At 38.8% G+C, this 22523-nt stretch overlaps 1 protein-coding gene across 2 annotated transcripts; it reads right to left on the bottom strand.

Annotated features, from left to right (window-relative positions):
• Positions 1–16649: 16649 nt before the first annotated feature.
• si:dkeyp-69e1.8 (uncharacterized protein LOC100001340 homolog) lies at positions 16650–22366 on the bottom strand. 2 transcript variants are annotated; one of them, XM_026916500.3, is made up of 4 exons: positions 22105–22366; positions 21575–21662; positions 19273–19439; positions 16650–18525 (listed from the first exon to the last, which is right to left on the bottom strand). In XM_026916500.3, exons 2-4 carry the CDS (start codon positions 21651–21653, stop codon positions 17689–17691), a joined length of 1083 nt encoding a protein of 360 aa, XP_026772301.1. In that variant the 5' UTR covers positions 21654–21662; positions 22105–22366; the 3' UTR covers positions 16650–17688. The 2 variants fall into 2 exon arrangements, with proteins under 2 accessions (XP_026772301.1, XP_053094995.1); XM_053239020.1 differs by lacking the exon at positions 22105–22366 and having other exon boundaries at positions 21575–21968.
• Between the last annotated feature and the right edge of the window lie 157 nt (positions 22367–22523).

Raw genomic sequence — 22523 nt, 5'->3', positions numbered from 1 at the left:
TATGATTGGCTGATTGGATAATCACCTGAATGAGCAGGTGTGCAGGTGTTCCTAATAAAGTGGACAGTGAGTGTTTATGATTACATGTGAAAAATTAAAATGTGAAAATAAAGTATGTGAAAAATAAATGCATCTTGTAAAAAAAACTAAATGCACTGCATGTGAAAAATTAAAATGAGAAAATGAACAAATCATGTTAAAAATTCACGTGTGAAAATCAACAAAAAAATTGCAAGTGAAAAATGTGAAAAAAAAATTGCGTGTGAAAATAAAAACATGCACTATATATGAAAAGCTCAAGTGTGGAAAAATTTGTCAACTATAACATGTTCCAAACGTAAATTTTAAAGATTATTCACATGTGAAGCTTGTGTAAATTTTCTATACAGGATGTGTGTGTGTGTGTGTGTGTGTGAAATGGGGATCACCCACATCTCTCATTACCCCTCACAGCCCTCAATCTTTGAAAAAAAAAAAGCCGTGTGTGCCAGCACATGACAGTGACATACAGCAGGAAAGCCACCCAGTAGGAACATGAGCTCACACCTCAGTTACAGTTGCCACCAACAGCTACAAGAGAGGAAGAAATAAATAAATAAATAGAGCAGTCACAGTAATCAACATTACAGAAAGGTCTGAGATAAGGAAAGAACAACTGTGCCTAAGATTACCCCTATTTAGAAGATTTTTTGTTTGCTTTTCCAGAACAGCACATTTTCCTGTTCTGTTTAGTCATTCATTGTATGGGAGTTGAATTGACTTCTGCTGCACAGAAAGGCCCCAATTTTTGCCACCTGTTCCCAGCCTCCCGGAGGAGAGAGGCCTAGCAAACATCAAAATATACCTCCTTTGTTCCATTTGGGTTTAATTCCATTCCAATCAGCCTCATTATAACATCTGCGAGACCAAAAAGGCAAGCTGTATTTTACAGCGTGTCCGGATATGATGTATTCCAAAGAGTGGCGTGTGGTTCTGACCCCCCCACCTTTGCCCCTCCACAATCTTGGCCCCAACAAAGTCTCCCCACTAACCTCTATGGTACCCTGCTGCTCTCCTGCAGATGGTGCCCTGATGCCCATGTCTTGTGCTCCCTCTCTTTCTTTCTTTCTTTCTTTTTATTAATTGATAAAAGGAGGATTAGAAGTCACGATTTCCTCTGAGGTAGTGCAGATAAACTTTTACCGCAAGTTTAAAATAAAGTAAATCCAAAAATAAAAATAACTTCTTTCCTGACTAATTCTTGACTATGTAATCAAAGTGACAGAAACAGATGACGTGACCCGAAGCAGCCCCCCTCTCTTTACCTCAGGCCCAGGCCATGTCAACCCTAAATGAGTTCCATTAACCAAGTCCTGTCATGACTAAAAAACGGCTGTCATTTGATCAGAAAGCAAACAGGAAGTGTAATTAACAAAAAGGCAGGAAGGTGTCATAGCTAGGTCATTGTGTCCTGGTCTTTGATTAGAGCTACAGTATTCTTAATGGGTCTAGCTCTGTTACACTGACCTGCCTATAGTCATGCTACTTCTAACAGATCTCAGGGTAAGACAGAGTACTCTCCCTCATCTACTGGGCATTGCCATGGTAATGGACTGGGGTTTGGAAAGGGCAACAGTAAAAATGTAATAGAGTACAAGATTGGTAATTTTTCCTGCTTCTAATAAGCCAATGCTCCGGTATGGTTTTTCCTCTCTCCTTTTTTTTTTTCCCCCTGAACGTTTGAAATGGTGGATAAAAATTTGGACCTGAATTTTTAAAGGGCATTGGAAAGAGCACCAGGGAGGAAAAATCATAGGCTGGACCGGATTGGCATAGATCACAGCCAACCCTTAGTCTTTGCATCAGGCAAAAGTAAAGAAAAAAATCCCATTTATTCCTTTCTGGTGCTTAATCCAATAGACCAACCTCAAAGAGTGCTGGCACACATCTCTTCATGTAAAATCCATTCTACTCGGTTCAGTCATGACCTCAAATCTGCTTAATAAAATGCTTGCCACCCATTCAGCTGTGATATTAATATGCCAGCCTTGCTTTGGTTCTCTATGTGGTGGGCCTATCAATGAGGTGGGGAAGGATAAAGGCCCATTTGGGAGAACATAAACACTACAGCGCCTGTGCCTAGCCATCGAATGGCTGAGCTGCGCAGAGCCAAAACGTTCCCCTGTCTTTAACTGCATTGATTACTGTGTGGATCAGTGAGTGTTTGTAGCACCACCCTGCCACCCAAACCGACGGCAGGCGAACATGCTCGTCATCTCACTGCTGCCTGCCTTGGTGGTCTCTAGTGCAAGCTATATTTTTCCCTCATCTTTCTTTTTCCCGTTTCTTTCTTTTTTTTATAGCAAACAGAAAATTGTTCCTAATTCGCTGCTGCTAGAGGGGGGTAATTTGTGGCTTTTGGCAGAGCATTGTAAGCCCCAAATTTGAAAAAGCTGTTGTGGGGAAGTTATTTTTTATGGGCGTGCACTACGGGTTTCGACAGCAGGAGAGACAAAATCCAATCACTTTAATGCATCAAGGGGAAAAAATACAATTAAGGAGAGGAAGCACTTGAATATCAACAGTAGAGATGATGAAATACTTGTCTAACACAGTTAACCGTGACGTTCTGCATGCAGCTCCAGCACACAGGTTCTAGCAATCCTCTATCTGCTATCTCTTAAAATGTATTTGAGTTGAAAGAATTTTTGAAAATGGCCAGAGCCAACTGCGGGCTAAATAGATTCAAGCTTAGGTTGTGGTAAATAGAGGACAGAATGTAAAAGAGATTTGGACAAACAAATGTCAACTGACTACAGTCAACCATAAGGTGATCAGATATCTGTACATTTTGGAAACATATGTTTTATTGTATCTGTTCTCTGTAACACTTATCTTTTATAAAAATCTATTTTTATACCATTTTTATTTCCCATGCATCACTCACTTTCCTTCCCATGCATTAATCTCTTTTTCTCCTTGCTCAGGATATTGCTGAAGTGTTTTGGTTTCTCTAACTCCAGCGTGGTTTTTCGCTTCCACGATGCTGCGTCAGTACCTCGGGTGTTTAAACACTTAAGGAAGGTTTAAGGAGCAGTAATACATTAACTTCGCATCACCCGAGGGCAATGTAAAAACTACCCTCAGAGTGAAATGAAGTCAATAAATAAAATGAGGCCTTGTCAGATGTCTGGAACAGCTTTAGAGGATGTGAACAACAGGGAAAGCCACTGTGTTGAAATTAGCGCAACTAAGCTGGGAGGGTGTCTGCTGCAGGGCTCAGAGACATTCGAGCAGTTGTTGTGTGCCAGTAACTAATGACAGTGGGGTGTGCTGCAGCTAGAGCCAAAAGTAGCAGAGTGTTTGAGTTTTAATAAGCCATTTCGTTGAATGACACAATACAGTTGCTATTTGAAATGGGAACACCATCATAGATCGTGTTGGTCTCTGTGCCCATTTACACTGGTGGTCTCCAAGCTTATGAGGAATGGAAAACAGCCATTTGCACGTAATACCAGTGAGTCATAAATTAGGAAATTAAAACTATTACTAAGTTATTAATTGCACAATCATTCAAGCGCAAGAATAAATTTTGTTTCAACTACTGATAAGGAACTCTTTGTTGCACATTATAGCCCTTCAAACATCTGCTCTAGGATAACAACTCTACAGTAAAGCTAAAGTGCTATCAAATTTGGACCCCTGGGCCAGAGTGGCCCTCAGATAAACCCACAACACAAACAATGACACCGCTTAAGTCAGTCTCTTTCATGGACACAGCAGTGTTGCACTAGGTGGGGGGCAGTTCTTGGCTCACTCCAAAGCCCTGGTGATTGATGGAACCCCTGTAGGACATTGCAGGTGTTGCACAGGCCAAACACTATCACATGCCAAGTCAAGCCAGTGTTGTTCTTCCCTCAATGAGATGGATGGAGATGAACATTCCGCAAGTTCACATGAAAGTGAGCGAGCTAAAGGCTGTGCTTGTCAGCCGTAACACTGGACTGGACTGCTAACCTGCCCAGCTGGAGAGAGCTACACAGAGGTGAAAGTGCACCTCTTATCTGATTGTCAGGATCATCGAAGAGGTCCAGAGGTCACCTGGAGAGATGGGCACCAGGGCAAGGTCAAATATGTGTAGAAAGTGGTAGTGTTAAATGTATCACATTTTTAAGATGGTGAAAATGGTGTTCTAGGAATCAAGCTAAATGTCTGTAGGACTTTGGAACTGAGGTGCAGATTTTACTCTGAAAATACATTTGCAGCTGTATTATTTGGCATTGTGAATAAAAATGACCCACTATTTAACACAATTTTAAAATGAATATTTACAGCAGTTTAAAAACCTGATAATCCTAATTCACAATTCTGTAAAAAATCAGTTCTATAATGCATTACTGATGCTTTTTTGAATTTTGCATCTAGTCTGCTTACTTTGGACTACATCCTGCCGTGCCTATTTTGTAAGGGCTTTTCAAATGACAGTCTCTGGAACTGCATAAGTTACAAGAGCTAAAAGTGGCTTTGGTCTCTAAGCGATATCAATGCTTACACTTCCTTCCAGTCTGTTGGCACTGCTGTGTGTAGGTTATAGAGTAACCACTTCCTCCATAGTTCAACTCTCCTGTTTCTTCCAGTACAATCCTCCCTTCTACTCTTTATCTTTCTCTGTGACACTTAGGGAGCTCCAGCCTGCACCTGAACCATACTTCTCTCCTTATATAAGGGGGGCCTGTCCCACAGCTCGACCTCAGGACCTCCATAAAGTGGCCTGCCTTGTGTTATCTCAGCACGCCTCATGACGAGCGTAAAGGGACTGCTCTGAGGGCATAGTGAGGTCTTGCTCGCTGTAAAAGTGAGAGCAGAACAGTGATAGGAAAATATAGACTTCTGCATGTGGAAACGCCTAAGGAGCATTTGATCCTGGTGGACGTGTGCCGTTCCAGGAGGACATGCTCAGTATATTTCCTCGCTCCGGTGCACTGTGTTCTCGGTTAAGCTGCGATCTGAAGTTATAAACAATGAACACAGACACGGTGCACACAAGGATGACAGGTGCCAGGATGAGGACTATGGAAAAAGAAGATGATGAAATATTGGTGTGTGTTGGTGTATTCCTGAGGGATATGTAGGAGGATATTTATTTGAACTGATGTCAATTTATAATTAATGTTGTAACTTGGTAAAACTAGGTATGATATACCTCAGTGAGCACAAAAACATTCAAAAGACAAGACAAATGACATCTTTGCTGATGTCAGAGGGCTTTCTAGATTTTGGCCAGATTTTCAAATACATAGAAAAGATAATTGGAGACATGACATCAAAGTCAATATATAAAAAACAGTAAAAGGCAGCCCAGGACCGACCAAAAGTAGACCAGTAACAATATCATTTTATGGGTCAGTTTAAGTCATACATGACTGAACCAGTAATGAATGTCTCTGGTCAGTTGATGCTCACTGGGACCTCTACAAGTCTTAGTGCTATATAAAGAAATTCTGTATAAAATGAAGGTAATTTCAGAAACAATGAAATGAAATGCCTTCAAAGGGAAAAAAGAGAAAACAGTTAAAAAAAAAAACTAAACCCAATCAATATTTGATGTGACCACCCAGTTCTCTCAGATACATTGTCATGCAATTTTATTAGGAAATTGGCTGGCTGGTTGATTGTTTCCAGCATCTTGGAGAACTTGCTAGCTCTTCTGCATAATTTGGCTCTCACATGCTTCTGTCTTTGCAAGTAAAATCTCTCACAGCCTCGATGATGTCAAATTCACATTCAAAGTTTCTTTTGTACTGAGGTAATATTTCAGAAGAAAAAAAGCATGCAAGGCTTTTACACATTATTGTAAGTAATGCCTTATAATTCAACTGAAACTGTAATTGTTTAATTGCCAATTTGAATACATATATTTATTCATCTGGGTGGGAATGGGAAAATACAGGTAATGCTTTAGGAGACTTGTGGAGGATGCCTGCTGAGTTCATATACACAAAGCTGTAAAGAACAGAAATTTATGTGGCGAAGAGAGAAAGTGAAGAAAGAGGGAGGTCAACTGCAGAAAGAGCGATGGAGGGGTTTACTGCTGAGGAAAAAGGGGGTTTAAGCTGCGTGGAATGGGAGACAGTGAATGTTTGGATAGAAGAGGGGGAAAGCCACGCTAATTTATACTCCACTAATTTGAACCAGCACACCCCTTGCACCTGAGACGCATTCCACCAAGCTTAGACATGGGAGGTTGACGAGGAGAAGAAGGATCTGTGTCTCTCTCTCTCTCGCTCTCTGTACGTATTAGCAATTACGTGTAAAGTGTGTTAGAAAGAGAGAAAGTGTGTGCGTGGGGGGTGGGGGGGTGGGGTTGTAAGACAGTGAGAAAAAGTAATGGTTTTGTGTGTGCAGTGTCTCGGTGTATGTGTAGGGTGTGTATGCATAGAGCACGTGTGTAAAGGTCAGAGGCGAGTGAGGGTCACTGTCAATGCTGCCTTTGTTAACGCCGCTAATGCCACACATGGAACGGGGTGGTCTGTGTGTGTCAGGGACTTAGTCGTCGTGACAGTCCCATGTAATTGTCGGAGCAGGACCACCCTGTCTGTCACACAAACACAGCTACGCTTGTCAGTATGAAATGTATAAATGTGTGTCATCAGCACTGCTGTTTATAAAGCTAGGAGCAGATGGGCATCATGCTACAACTCACCATAATTCAAATGATCAAGATTGCTGCCAGTGAAGTCATAAGGCCTGAAATAATAATCAGAATGATCTTATTACCTTAAATGGCAGCTACCCACCCGTGATAATCTTTTTGGGGATGTAATTAATACGCCTACAGTAATAATTAGACAAATATACTAGTATTATCATCATAATCTTCCCACCTTTTATGTTTTAAAAAAAATACAAATACCAAAGAAACAAAGAAAGTATCCAAAAAATAACAGTGACTAACACAACGATGTAGCAAGTCAAATATGAGAGAGAGAGAACTGTTGTTTTGTGATGTGATATACCTGAAAAACTTTTAATTTTTATTTCTGCTGCATGTCTAAGTGATCTGTAAGGAGGATGAGCAGATGCTTTATGGGAATTTTGGTTCTGTCAGACCAGTCAAACCTCATGTCTATGGTCTATGGCTTATTCGTGGTTAACATTATTAAACAACACATTATTTGAAATACAGTTACACTGGCATTTATCAGCGTTGCATAAATCTTTTATAAAGTGATGCTGGATGTTTTAGGAATGTCTAAACTCAAGAAGTAACATTACAGAGTTTAAGACTTTGTCCTTACATGAGAGACAGAAGAACTTTATGGTTAGACTCGACTTATAGTTAGTGCTTATAACTGAGTTGTAAATGCCAAATTTATTATTACTGTTATGCCATGAAAATCATTCAATCAGCTAACAGCTGGGCTTCTTAAAAGTGTAATTATAACGGTTGTTCATGTAATGCTTCATAAATACAAAACTGATTGTTATTTTCTTTTAAGGGCTGCACATTCATGCAATTGACATATGCAGTGCATCATAGTACTTTTGATTGCAAATAGAGCACCACCAGTTCTTTCATACAGTATCATTCAGTATTCAGATGTTATGAGTTATATATATATATATATATATATATATATATATATATATATATATATATATATATATATATATATTATAACATTTCTGAGGCTTAACATAGTGAAGGTGTAAGTAGAGCGTGAGATATTGCAGGTGAAAATTTATGCTCTCACCCAATCTATTTGTTGGATATACTGGAAGTAGCAGTGATGCTGTGTTTTGTATTATGGTGCCAGGTACCTTCGCTCTGGCTCTATGATGAGATGGAGATTATTTCATAATGGTGATTAAATGGTGGGGAAAAACTAAGATAGATGACTTAATAGCAGAAAAAGCAGAATTTGGGAAGGATATTTATTTTGTTTGCAGATATTCTGGCAAATAAAAATAAGAGTAGTTTATTCCATCTTTCCAGATGCCTGTTATTTCGTTCGGCAAGTGGACATAAGTGAGTTAATTCATTTAATTCATCTAGGTTTGTGAAATGTGGATTCCACAATATTTCACTCTTAAAAGGTCGATCTCAACTTTGGTTTCTCAACTAAATTTGATCAGAGACAGGTTTGACATGGGTATGATTTTGGTGATTGTTGAGTATTTTTGTGGAGTTTAAATGTTTCTGATACATGTCTATTGATTATAGCAGACGTGCTATTGTATTTTTATCTAATTGCTGACATATTGTCCAATCAGAAGTGATTAAGTGAAGAGAAACTGATGGGACCATTCTGTTCTATCCAATACCTTAGTGTTAATGGAGGCTTTTTTGGGAAGAGGTTGTTATAGAAGTGGATTATTTTAAATAGTCTGTGTTTGTTTTCAGTATTTTCTGAAGAATGTCTCTAATAATGAAATCAGTTTCATGTACATTTTTGAGTGCTTAGATTACAGATTCTAGCCTATTAAGCTTTGCTTATTATTTTTATATCTGAGTTGATTAATGATGTATGACAGTAGTTGAAATGTGAGTAGGATTTCAAACGACTTGCCTTATTTGGTTACAGAATAAGTGTGATGACATCAGAGCTCTTTATACAATTCGGCTGTATACTTCTGTAATTCTCTGGGTCATCTGTCGTCGGGCATGAGAGGAAGATCTTTAATAATTTCTTCTGAAAAAAGATGTTCGTATATGGATTCTGAGTTTTGTTTTGTTTAAATGGAAAGACACTCCTTAGAAATAGGTGGACTTGTGAGGAAATGTTCTTATCTAGAGATTGAAATGGAAAAATCTAGAGCATCATTAATCATGGCAGGCTCTTGAAGGATTTTCCCGGACAGATGTGTGATTAATGTAATAAATCAGCTTCTCTGCTTTTATTGTCTAATTAGGTTGTTGGAATTTTTGTTTTTAGGTTTTGATCAATTCGGAATTGTGCTTTAGACAACAGAATATGGTTCAGTTTTCTTTTTCAGTATAGTATTCATTCCATGTTTGGCTTTAAGAAGGTTTGTGATGGGTGAATCAGTAGACATTGATGGTTAGGAAGTCTAATCGTCTTGTTGGTTTGTATATTTTGTTCTGTTGCAGATTCTTTTTTCTTTTTTGAAGGTTAAAGCATACAATGTACTTCATGTTTGAAGTAACTGAGAAATTATTTATCACTGAGTAATGATCAGTATTAAACTAATGTCTGGGGGAGGGTGGGATTAGTAAGAGTATGCGGCTGTGGTCTGACACACTCCATGTAAGTGGGTTAATTATTGAATGAATAATAAGGTTATTAGTAATATAAAAGTAAGATGTTTATATGGGAGTATATTATTTACTGTTGAGGTTGGGCAGTTTTCAGATATCCATCAATTTATAAAGAATATATGTTTGAGGGAAAATCTTGCTTGAAAGGAAAAAAGACAAAAAATCTACTTGTGCAATTTATATTTAAATTGATTTCAAGAAGAAAGTTAAAAATGAAATGTGGGTTTATTCCGCAACAAGTCAATAATCCAAACCATAAGGCCAAAATAAAACATCCTCTTAGATCTGATCTGAAGAAGGCAGTGTATGACATCTGGCAGAGTTACAACAGATATGTAAAACTAAACTAAACTAAAATAAACTAAAATAAACTAAAATAAAAGGGGCAAAGATTTGCCAGACAATCTGGCAGAGTTACAACAGATATATAAAAATGAACTAAACTAAACTAAATTAAATAAATTAAAATAAAATAAAAGGGGCAAAGATTTGCCAGACAATCTGGCAGAGTTACAATAAAGTTATCAGAGGGACACAAGGGGCTGAATATTACAACTGAGGAGATCCAAAAGCTGTTTAGAAGATATGAAAGAACATCTGTGAGTATCTGTGGAAACGAATGAACTAAGTATCTTGACATTAATGAAATTTCTTTGTTTAAGTATATGCACATTTTTGCACTTGACTGTATATTGTTTGAGTAACAAAGCCAAGTTTTGTTGGAGTATATTAATGATGACTGGGGCTCATACAGATCCAGGACTGTGTTAAAATAACTACCTTAAGTCATGTATGAATTAACTTTATAATTACATTGAGCAAGTATAATTTAATCACGTTCCCTATGAACACAATAAGAAAAAACTACATCCACATAAGCCACTCCTCATTCTAACTTTAACTTTTCATTGATGGCCTGTTAAAATTTGTCCAAATTTGCGATTGTGAGACACAACCGCATTTAGTTACACACAGTAGAGCTTTGCTTGTTCCTATATTTTCAGTTATTTGAGGACATAAGAGATTTGCATTTACTACAATCTGCTAGTAATTTGAGTCACCACACAGACACTGCTTTTGATGAGTCTCATACTAAGTCCTGGATGAAGTTAGACTTCTCTCCATGAGGTTTACAGCCTTCCATTCCTCCTTCAGACTCACTTAATACCTTCCTCTTCTCTGGGGTGTGTAGACTATAAATAAATTAAATCATAGAATCCCTGCTGTTGATGTGATGGGCCGTCATTATCAACCCATGTGTCTATTAATGTTGAGGATACATGTATAAATCCCAGGAGAGATGGAGGGGAAGGCGGGAAGCTCGGGAAAATAGATGAGTGGAGAAAAGCCAAAGCTGTGAAAAACAAAAACACAAGCTGGGTTGAAAGATGGCAACAGACATAGGACACATGATCAGCATATTGGTCAGAGGGTCAATTACACTAATGCTACTTATTCATTATTTTTCCTACATATCTCTTTTGCTTTTCTAAATTAGGACAATGTAACCTAACCTTACAATATAACCCTAACCTTACTTTAACCTTATTGTGGTGAAGGGTGTTTTGTTCCCACAATAGAGGGCTGTGTCACTTATAAAGAATATTATTTTTGTGCTTTTTGCAGCTCTCTTATTCAATTCCTTTACAGGCCTTGATGGACAGCTTGATAGTCTGCACACATGAATGATTTTGAGCCTGAGGGGGGGATTGGCAGGACAATATACATACACACATACACACACACAAACTGGTAGTTGCTAGACAGACGCTCGCCCGCTTCAATTTTTTACATTTTTTGCCCAGTGTCTATTCTAAGCACCCGACTCAAAGCACTTCAAAGTGGCCACAGTATGTCTGTTTCTCCCTCATTTGTCTCACGCATGTGCGTAGACACACACACACACACACAGTTTTCCCCTGTCCCACAATGATGGCCTGGAGACCACAACGCAAAACCATGAACATCTGCATGATGCATATGTAAAATGATTAAGCAGATAATAATCCTTTCATTTTGTGTTCAGTAATGTTTATGATTCTCTCTAGGCATAGCATTAATCTAGATATGCATCTGTAGATCAGGCAATGAAAAGGAAGTACCAGATTTTAAAAGATCATAGAATCAGTTTTTCATAGATGAGAATAAATGCTAGCCTTGAGATACTGTACATCTAGAGTATTGGTGTAGTATTAGTGGAAAACCGAAACCCTGCTGCTTTGTAAATCTTCACTCTTCAAATGCACTTATTTTACTCTCCCTCCCTCCCTCCCTCCCTCCCTCCCGTGTTGAATCCTTTCTTTCAAAGGAACCACAGTGCAAATCAGAGGTCTGGTGTTTGGGACTGAGCACTGTCTTTAGATTGTCTCTCTCTGTCTCTCATTTTCTGTGTTGGAGCAGTGTTCAGGGCCTCTGTTTCTACTGTGCTGGAGCTGGACTGTGTCGGACTGAAACAGGATTCGAGTGGAACTGTTGCTGAGTGCTGTGGCGCAGTACTGCATGGCCTCCCTCAATCCTGCGGCACTCATTAGCTCAAGGCTCTGCGCGCACATGTTTCGTGTTTCCCTTTTTGAAGTGACGTGACAAGATAATACCCTCACGCAAATGATGAAACATCAAGCCACGCCTGATTTATCTTTTTGTGCACTTACTGATTTTGGGATCTAGTCTTAGGTTTGGTTAGGGCTTAGTCACTTATTTTGGGGACTTATTCATATTTAGGTGGTAGGTGTGGGACAAACTGTCTTCCTGATTTAACCCTAATATTGTTCCCCTCAGAATTCTACTTGGCTTTGATGTGGTCGCTTTATTGTCTTTTGACTTCCTAGCAAGTCCATGCAGCTGAGTTATGACCCAGATGATACAGGCCATGAACTGCATGACTACACTCTGAACAAGCTGACATTGGATGTTAAGAAGTAGGACATGTCACTTTTCTCTTCTGTCTCCCATTAATGTGGTTGGGTTTAAGATTAAGTTCTGATCCCTGCTAGAGCTATGCCATATTAGTTCAGCTTTATGGCAAGATACAGAACCTTCTCCCAGTGTAGAGAAAAGTGTGCTTGCTTTGGCCTGACCCTTAGCCATGCTCAAACCGCAGGACAGGGTCCGTTACAGAGAGCGGGGGTCTCTCTGCTGTATGTTCAAACACAGTCTACAGCCCCTGACTTCAAACGAGCGTCTCACCGCACCAGCAGCACTTGTCAGTTAGCAAGGCCCGCGTGATTAATCAGGCAAAGCTCTACTCAGAGCAGGGCTAAGCTCCCGTCCTGTAGTGATTTAGAGGAAAGGCTTGTTAGTCCTCACATTAGTCTGTCTTTAAGATCTCTCAAGGCCACATTCATGGGACGTGTGTGGTAGAACCACAACGGTCTTTAAAACTACAGCACGCCGAGCCTTTTTTTCACCTTGTCTTCTATGTTTTTAAAACTTTACTGCACTTCAGACATGATGATCCTCACAACTACTTTCACTCACTTTGAGTCCCTAGATGTGCTTTTCTGTATGACTGGGGCAACTCTTTTCATGTAATTGCTTTTTGTCCATCAGTGGTCTTCTCGTCTGGACTGCATTCATCAGTTGATACCAGTATAAATATCCCTGGGCCTTTTTCATGAGGCTTCCTGACATCTGGAGGAACACATCTGGCTCGTCTTCCAAATGGCAACCCACTAAAAGAGATAGTCTTCTTGGCTAACTGAACAAGTAATTTCCCTGTGTACCAGTTATACTCTAACTGCCAGTACAGCTGTTTTTGCATAAAGTCTATGTCGTGCCATGAATCACTGCTGTATCGCAAATTCCATGGCAGTCGAATGTGTCTGTAAAATGTTGTTGACTGTTGTGGTTTTCTTCTGGAGAGCTCTGTACCTTTTCACCTATTATATTTAACCCAGTCCTGATTGTGGAAGCTGTGGTTTCTCTGTGTAATTGCTAAGCTTTTGCTTTGTTTCTCACAATAGTTGTAAACCTGTCTGTTATTCCAGGTGAGATTACATGCAAACTGCCAATTTCTTTTTTTATTCAAAACTCCTCTTGATTCAATGCGAGTTGGTCAATGTTTTTGCTGTTCTCAGCCTTTATAACTATTTATTTTACTACCTGGATAAACAAGAATTTGATTGCCACTGATTACCAAATCGGGTTACAGTGCAGCTCTTTTAAAAATCAACAGCACATTGTTTCAGCAGCACACCTCACAGGCTTGGCAATGTTTCGGGCTCTTGGCAAAACTCACAAACCGAAAAGCAATAAATGAACATCGCCATTTTCCTCGGCGAGCTTTAGTCTCATAAATGTTAGGTAACGGCAGGTGTGTGTACATAAATAAGCTCTCAGTGTGCTGTTACCAAGGGGATCATTTTTTTGGGTGTTCTTTAGGATTTGCTTTACTTTTATTCATGGTTTATTGACTATTTAAAAGACACACACATGCACATACACATAGTATGGATATAAGCATTTAACTATTAACATTTAGCCAGACACAGACACATGCTATAGTTTGAGGAAAGTGGTCAGTTGCAAAATAATAATAATAATGATAATGATAATAATAATAATAATAAATCCCAAACTAATATATATATTCAAATTCAAATTTGTGTTTTTCCAATAAAACAATTGGGTATCACAGTTGTTCTTTCAGAAAAACTTCATAAAGGACATCGCCATTCATAGTGAAAAAATCTAAATTATATCAGTTTAAACATTTCCTCTCTCTTTTTTAGTGTGATAAATATTCACTAATAGTGTGGATGCCGACCCTTTGCATTGATAACTGCCTCGATTCTCTTCTGAATCCTCTGATTTTCCTCTCAGTTGTAATATTTACCCACAATCCTCCTTGACGTATGTGTTATAACCCTGCCAGATATGTTTGCCCAATCTTTGTCCATTCTTCTTGAAATATCAGTTAGAACTCTGCCCCATATTGCTTGGCCACTATTTCTCTATTCTTCTTGGCACATCTGTTGTAACTCTGCCAGATGTTATACATTTTCTTCTCCAAGTCATGTCTGAAAGATTTGTAACAAAACTTTCCAAACTATTTTTCTGTTGTTTTTTTTTTCTTTCTGTATTGGACTGTTGTCATATTGCAGAATGCACCCACATTTCATTTGGAATTTATCTGTACAGCCACATTTTCCTTTCTTCACCCAGAAACCATGGGGGGCACAACATTTTGCACTCAACTGTAACTTGTGGCTAGCGCATAGCAATTAAGACAACAGGAGATAGAGATAACTGATTACTGATGTATTGAATGATTTGGATGACTCTAAATGTATAACTCTCAATACAAAATGTGATAATTAAACTTGTGAAAATTATCACGTAGTTTAGGATATTTGTTATAGATCTGCTGAGTCTATGTTCTACGAAAGGCAAAATTATCATTCCAATAAATATATATATGCTGCACTCCAGATGGGTGGAGCATAACCCATCCGTCCCTCCTTCTCTCTCTCTCTCTCTTCCTGAGTTGGCCACTGGACACTGGTGTGTTTTAGAAGAATAACATGGTTTATAGTGAATCACCAGCAGTGTGTTTTGGCTAGAGCTTGTGTAGCTGCGCAGGCCAGTAACAGCAACTCACTGATTTATGTGGCATGGATAAAACACAGACAGGTTACTCTTTAATATATAACTTGGAGACCAACAGACCTGACATTATGCAAATAATTTTCCACGTGGGAGCCTCGGTCTCCTCCGGGTGTAGATTACAATTTACAGGCGATCGTTACCTTCATATCTAACTATCATCACCTCATAGGTTCAGCCAAGTTATTTTTCTTCTGCTCCAAAAGTGCTTGCAGTTACTTAACTCTTGCTTCCATGTATAAATCAACTTTATGATAACACCATATTCCTGCTAAAAGAGGAATTTTTATTGTTCTATTTGAATATTGTGATATTGAATCATAACCTGCTGTTATGATTCACAGAGTCTTCTGTGTGTGTCAGAGCTTTTGTGGTTTGAAAAGGTATGTAGGCCGTGGATGTAAATAAGCTTGGATGGAAGCTTCGGGGGAAAGAGTGTGTCATTCTGTTTATTTCCTTTTGGTTTTTCAGCATTTTTATAACCCACAGGGACTGATGATAACAGAAATATTGTGGAATGCACAGTTGGACTGTTCTTCACCAGCGAGAGCAACACAAGGCCCTTGCCACATTTCAGCTGACAGCCAAAGCAGCAAAACTCAGAGTTTCTAAGTTAATGATGGAGCACTGATGAGTATGTGAGCACAAATCAGTTCCATGTCAGCCTCTGAGGGCCGTTGCACGCATGTCCATTTTCAGCACCTTTACATGTGCAGCACATATGAGTGTTGAAAAATGATTCGGATGTAAAGATTTTATTTGTATGTAAGAATGAAACTGCATAAAATTTGAAAAAAATTCTGAGTGTTTTGTTTTATCTTCCTCCTTTCTCCACTCTGCATTTTTTGCCAGATTAATACACAATCTCCTTTTCATTCTTTCCATAGCTTCTCCTGCACCCATCCAATGTCTCTCCTTCATTCTGTCATCTCTCCCTCTCTCCGCGTCCTCCCCAAAAGGACAGAATAATATTTGGACAGGTGTTCCTTTTTAAACACGCAGGGGACCACACTACATCATTCCCGTACCCTTTCTTTCATAGAGGAGCATCCAGAGGAACACGCCTGTAGTTCAGACTGACTATAATCTGTATTGTAGTGCATCCGAAATCCCAGACAATAAAGATCTGTTTAGCACCAATTTTCCCTTTTTAAAAAGGGTTTTTTTTTTCTGATTCAAGCAACGGCAGAGGGCACATCTGCAAGACAGATGTGTGTCCAAGAGCAAGCTGCCTTCTTCCCCTCCTTCCCTCCCTCCCGCTCTCAAACTCTCTCTCTCCTCGCTCTTCCATTCTCCCTTCAGAAAAGAGCAAGCCTCCCTCTTTCCCTCTCTGGACCACCCACATACGGACATGCCTTGCTGTAGTGAAGGCAGAAATAAAGAGATGAGTCTTTTGACTGATGGGTTTTGCAGACTATCACTTATATCTTACATACCATCAAAACCATAAACCTGCCCTTACAAAAGAAAAGAGCAAGCAAGTGATCAAGTGTGAGGGCAGAGGGGTTAGAGGAGAAGAGGAGTACGTAAATCTACATCTCCATCTGCCTGCTGTCTTTTTCCAGCCGCATTAACGCCCTCCCCATGCTTATCTACAGGTCTCACACACTTGTAGATAAAGCCACTATCATATGAGAAAGCTTGTTAGAGAACAACCTTAAAATGGATTCCAATTTTTTTTCTCTATAATGCTTGTAGTGTTTTATTCTCAATTTATTCTTAATTTCTTCACAAACCATTTCATACAAATTTGGACAAGAGACTCATTAATCACTCAGACAACATATTTGGATTATTTAGTTTTACTTGTACATTTTCAGTTGCTCAAAATACATAAGCTACACAGCAAAGCACTCCTGCCAAGTGTGTAATAAACCAGATTTTTTTTTTTTCCTCTGTGAATCAAAAAGCTGTCTAAACAGCATGAGTAACGTAGCACTTGAGCTGTGTCTAATAATATACTGTTATCTGCAATTGGTAACAGCTTTACAAAAACCATGTAACCTACATGAACATAAAGTAGAAGCACTACTAATGTGGATGGGAATTTTTATTTAGATTAAAAAATTTTTAAATGAATTTGTGCTATGAAAATGCATGATGTGAGCTGGTGAATACATAAGAAACAAACGCACTGTAAGTTTAGCGCATACCGTGCTACAGTGGATAAGCAAATTATTATTCAGCACTTAAATCATTCTTCAGAACTCCCTAAATAATCAACAAGGCAAAGTAACTGACTAACTCTCTGATGTTTGGACAGCTTCAAATCATGTAAATAAATGAGCAGAGTAAAACCCATGTGGTAAACAACTTTCACTTGGGAGCAATTCCACTTAGTAATTTGACTCTCTATCATTACAGATACAACACCACAGACTTTTCTACCTTCGTAAACTACCTTCATGCCCTGACGAGTATAACAATAAAAATATTATGGTATTATAGAAATACGTTCTGTTATTCTAGTCTATAAATAATAGACATTGATGCTTATTCTGAAGAACAGGATTAGGGGTAATTTAGCATCAAGAAGCAAAAATGCCTTAAAGTATAGATTCATTGTATAGTTTTACGTGCTTATAAATCTGTACCGAGAACCTTTCCTTAAACCTAGTTTTAAAGACCAAGATCTCAGAAAGGCTTAAATTAATATTTATCATTTAACATTAGCTCAAAAGTAGTTACTTTTGGTTGGCATTAATGATACAGTATTGCAACTTTAATGTTTTTGTCTTGCTCACCTGAGCCCAGGAGATTTTTTTTCTGTAGCAAATTTTATACATTTTCAGTTTCAAAAAGTGTTCTGATGCATACAAAGAGTGTTATTTTGTTTTTACTTTTGTTTTGTTTTTTCTTCTGCCCACCTCGGTGGCAACAGAGCCCACAGTAGCCCCCATGGCACCCCCGAAAAACAACCCCACAATAGAGCCAAGTAAAGTGGTACCCCTCACCAGGCTGGGCAGCCACAGCACCCATCCAACCACTGTGTCCCAAACCCAGCGCAAGAACGAGGGAGGAGGTGCAGGAGGAGATAAAGCAATGTCCTCCTCTGCCTCCAGACCATCTCCACTCTCCTCCGTTTTCTCTGTGCTCACTTCTGGCTCCACACCTGAGTCTTCGTCGACCTCATCTTTCCACTTGCTCACGATTTCATTGGATGAGCTTTCCTCAATACTTGCTTCCATCCTTCTCTCTTCCTCTTCTATGTGAAAGAGAGGAGGGCAGGTATAGAATTCCTCCCCACTCTCTTTTACCATCTTCTCCACCTTCTCCAACAACTCCTCCACACTCTTTCTGCCTTTCTCCTCCTCCTTTCCTTCATCTACTTTTATGACATGATAACGGTCTCCACACCTCTGCACCAATTCCAGCAAATCCTTCTGCTCGGGGTTAAGGACCTCCTTCAGTGTTTGACCCTCTGACAGCTGGTCCGTATCAGTAAACAGGACAACAGTGTGTTTGGTGATGGCTTCGAGACCAAACACTTTCTCTAAGGCATCCAGAGCCTGGAGGTTCTCACATGGGCGATGGATAGAGATGCAGAGCAGGAAGGCATGGGGTCCTGGAGCAGCCAGGGATTCGCAGAGAGCCAGCTGGTGGTGCACTTCCTCTTCGGGCCTCTCCGAGTAGAACCAGTCTGGAGTGTCCACCACAACCACCTGACATGAAGACAACATTAGTGAAGTCCGTTTTATTGTCATGCTATTCATACACTCACTGGTCAGTTTAACAGGAACACCTGTACATCTGCTTATTCATGCAATTTTCCAATCAGCCAGTCATGTGGCACCACAATGCATAAAATCATCTGGATACTGGTAAAGAGCATCCAACATCAGAATGGGGAAAAAGGTGGTCTCAGTGACTATGGCGTGGTTGTTGGTGGCAGGCTGGTTTGAGTATTTAAGGAAATGCTGATCTCCGAATTTTCATTCACAGCAGAATTTTCCAATCTTTAACTGCCCCGTTTTGGTGAGTCTGTGCTAGTCTGTGGTCTTGGTAAGGCAGGTTGGATAATTGATGAATGAGCAAAGTGCACAGGTGTTCCTATTAAAGTGGCCAGTGAGCACACAGACAATTGTGCAACATTTAAGATTATATAGTAGCTCTGTACACATGAATATATAAGATATATATAAAACATAAGAATATATAATGTAAATTATATGACTATGAAAAGTGCAGCACAATACAACAAACACACAACAAAAATTACACATGGGTTCTCTCTTCATACATTTTAACACACTTGCATTTGCTCTTAATGGAAGTCTCATGTGGATTAATTTCTGCTTGTACTATTTATAGCTGACGATTATTAAAACTGTTCATTCAAAATGCATGCACAATAAAAATCTCAAACGCATTCATTGCTGCAAATGTAATGGGTCTTGGAAAAGACTAACCTGCCTTCCAGCCACACTTGCACACCCCTTCTCACAATTCATGGTTACTGGCTTCTGAGAGGTGGAACCATGGCGTGTATCAAACACCGGACTGCCGAGGATGGCGTTACCCAAACTGCTTTTCCCCGTGCCTGCCCAGCCCAGCAACACCAGCCTCAGCTCACACTCTAAATGCACACATATAGCGTTAGCATAGAGGCATTTGTATTTTTGTATTTTATTTAGTACCTGTTTCCTGTTTCCACAAAAAGTAAAATTTGTGCAACAAAAAGCAAGACTTGCACTGTACAGGTATAATTTGCTAAAATTTACTTCAGCCTCACCTGTGGGCAAATGCATTTAAAATTATTATTGATTATGTTAATTTTAATTTTTAATTCTTTAGTTCTATGTACTTAAAACTACTTAAAAAGCAGTATTTTACAGAGTGTTCTATTTTAATGAATGTTAATATTAAAGCAGGGAATTTAATGTATGAAAATGTACTAATGTTTTAACTGTTGTTTTCTTTTAAATATGCAATACCCAGTCATTAGACATTTTCCTCTTAGCTCTGCAGTGACATAAAGAAAGTGCCAGGAGATCAGTTTCATGTGAAGTAATGCAATCCTAGAGTATTATACTATAACAAGGGCTATATCGGAAATAATGCTTAAAAAAAAAAAAAGTATGTCTTTATCCAGGCAACATCTAGTATGATTGCATTTTTTTTTTACTTCTAAGTCTAAATGTAAGTCTTAATTTGAAAGTGAATACTAATACCCATGTGCATTTATAAAGAAGATTGAAAAAGAAATTTATCTTATTGTTACCCAAGTGCTATAATACATCTCATCCAACTGATTAGCTTTATCAAGCCCGTTGGTTCAGGTGTACTGGTAATAGAGAAAGTTTTACACTCTAAAGAACGGTCAAACTGTACAACTGGTGTTGAGAAATGTAGTTACCTACCTAGAAGATGTTTAAACAATTCACAGTATAATATTCACAGTATAACCATGTTTAAACAATTCACAGTATAATAACCATACAGTCCATTTTGGTACATTCACATTCAAGTGCACCACCCCAACAAAAAGATAATAAAAATAAACTCAGCTCAGTTATCCCCTATTCTATTAGGAAAGGCAAGTAGCTAAACTGCACTAATGTTTATTTTAGAGACAGTATTCTATGTACAGCACAACAAGCAAAATTATATAAAATCAACATCAAATTCATCTGCCTTGAAAACTGATTTGTGTATTTAGATGGTCTTCAGCATGATATAAAATGTAGAAATGCAATTTTCTCTGAATAAAAATCTGGCAGCATGTTTGGATGAGATGTGGAATGTAAGTATGCAGAAATGACATTGTTCGCTACATCACCAGCCAAAGATATAACATGAAATATCAGTATACATAATCAGCCATTACCATCATACTGGTATCTACCCTAGTTTACACAAATCTGTTGATTCAAATCACCATTAAACAAGTGATTTTTGCACCTAACAAGTTATTTATTTAGTTATCATCTTTGCAGAAGTTATACTTGTTTCGTCTTTTACATGCAGGTTGTTTTTTGTTTTTTTTTGCTACAAACATCATATAGATAAGACACTAAAAGAGTGAAAAGATTGTTGGGTTACTGACAACTAAAAGATTTTTGTCAAAGCCGAGTCTAGTAAGGCTCGGGCTTTGCCTCAGAGAATGATGAAGCAACAGCCCCATCTACTGCCAACTGATATGTAGCACATCAATGAATTATAAAAGTAATTTTTTTTTTATCTCTAGCAAATACCATTTAAGGACAGCTATGCTTATATATTTCAAGTATCAGGACACTACATAATGAGGCTGCTTTGTTTAGGAGCAAAGAAAAGCTCACACAGTTAAACACATACTCATGAGTATCTCCTGAGTAACAAGACAGGTTTTAGCCCTGGGCTAAGGCACAATGTGAATCAACTTGTTTAAAGTTTCAATGGGCGTGTGTTTAAAAATGCAGAGTGGTTGCTTTAACATACTGAATTTCACAACTGTCTACAGTTTCTCAGAATGTTTCCAACCTTTATCCTATTCTTTGTAACACACAAAAACCAGGGCCAAACAAGCTAACATGAAATATTGACAGGTTCCTATAAGAGCAGTACATAATTTGGATCATTGTAGGCTTTTCAGGCCATGTTCTCAAACATAGCCATATATCTGTTGGCAGATTAAACAATATATATATATATGATGTAGTTGTTCCACATGACATCATATTTGACAGTTAAAGTGTGTGGTTTGTGTGTGTATGGATAGCAAACTCCAACCTGGTTTAGCAGAATCTCTCAGCTCCTTAGGCTCTCCATCCAGGTCATGAGTTGTGCCTTGTGTTGTTTTCTCTTCCATTATCTGCAGCTGAAGCAATAAGTATATCTTATAAAATGACTATTAACAGAGTAGTAAAATATTTTTTATTTAGTCATCATCTGTTGTTGTCACTGCAGGAGCCTTCTTGTGTGGGACGAGTGGAGAGTGTGTTTGCAGGAGAAAGGGCGGGGACAAAGATCTGATGTTTGACAGAGGAATGGAGGATGGGCTCAAATGACTCAGCACAAGAGAATTTGTACACAAAAGTCACATTTATCACACTTCAACATCAGTGTTTCTAGATAACACCCATTCATGTTTCTGCTCTTTCCCTTCACGCTATTAAGTGAGAAACAAAATGTATCCAGACTCATATTTTGTACATGTTGTTACACCCTGGTTATCATTTTCCTTCTAACAGCTCTTGTAAAACCCAACCAGTGAACTCTGTACACTTATAATGTACTCTACACACATATTTAAAGCTTACCTCTGATCCTTGAGTGCCCTAGAGCTGTAGTGTGCTAGTCAGCTCTCCGTCTCGCAGCACTTCCTCCTTTTCCTGCAACTTGAAAGCTGTTCTGCCAAAAAAAGAAAAACAAACACACAAAAGGGAAGCCACTGATTTTCTCCCTAGACATACAAGTCTTTTAGGTCACACTTAGTCTCATTGTCCTTTTACACTCCCTCTCTCTCTCTTCTGACTATCCTCTTCTGTCTGGTGTGTTTCCAATCACATGGCTGAGAAATGGCTTTAGCCTATAAGGATGTGTGCATGCGCGCGCACACAGACACACACACACACACACACACACACACACAGCGAGAGAGAGAGGAAGTCTTGCACATTAGTGCACACAAAGCTGAAACACAGTGTCTTTCAAACTATTCATTCCCTTTTAAGGCACT

The sequence above is a fragment of the Pangasianodon hypophthalmus genome, chromosome 13, assembly GCF_027358585.1.
Source record: "Pangasianodon hypophthalmus isolate fPanHyp1 chromosome 13, fPanHyp1.pri, whole genome shotgun sequence".
NCBI classification, from domain to species: Eukaryota; Metazoa; Chordata; class Actinopteri; order Siluriformes; family Pangasiidae; genus Pangasianodon; species Pangasianodon hypophthalmus.
The sequence above is the reverse complement of the archived record's forward strand: the minus strand, read 5'-3'. Positions and strand labels throughout refer to the sequence as shown.

Coding starts and splice junctions, on each gene's coding strand:
- si:dkeyp-69e1.8 (XM_026916500.3), bottom strand. CDS start 21,653: ATGGAAGAGAAAACAACACAAGGCACAACTCATGACCTGGATGGAGAG. Junction 19,440..21,574: donor GAGAGATTCTGCTAAACCAG/GTTGGAGTTTGC, acceptor GTGTGCATTTAG/AGTGTGAGCTGAGGCTGGTG. Junction 18,526..19,272: donor CAAGTGTGGCTGGAAGGCAG/GTTAGTCTTTTC, acceptor TCTTCATGTCAG/GTGGTTGTGGTGGACACTCC.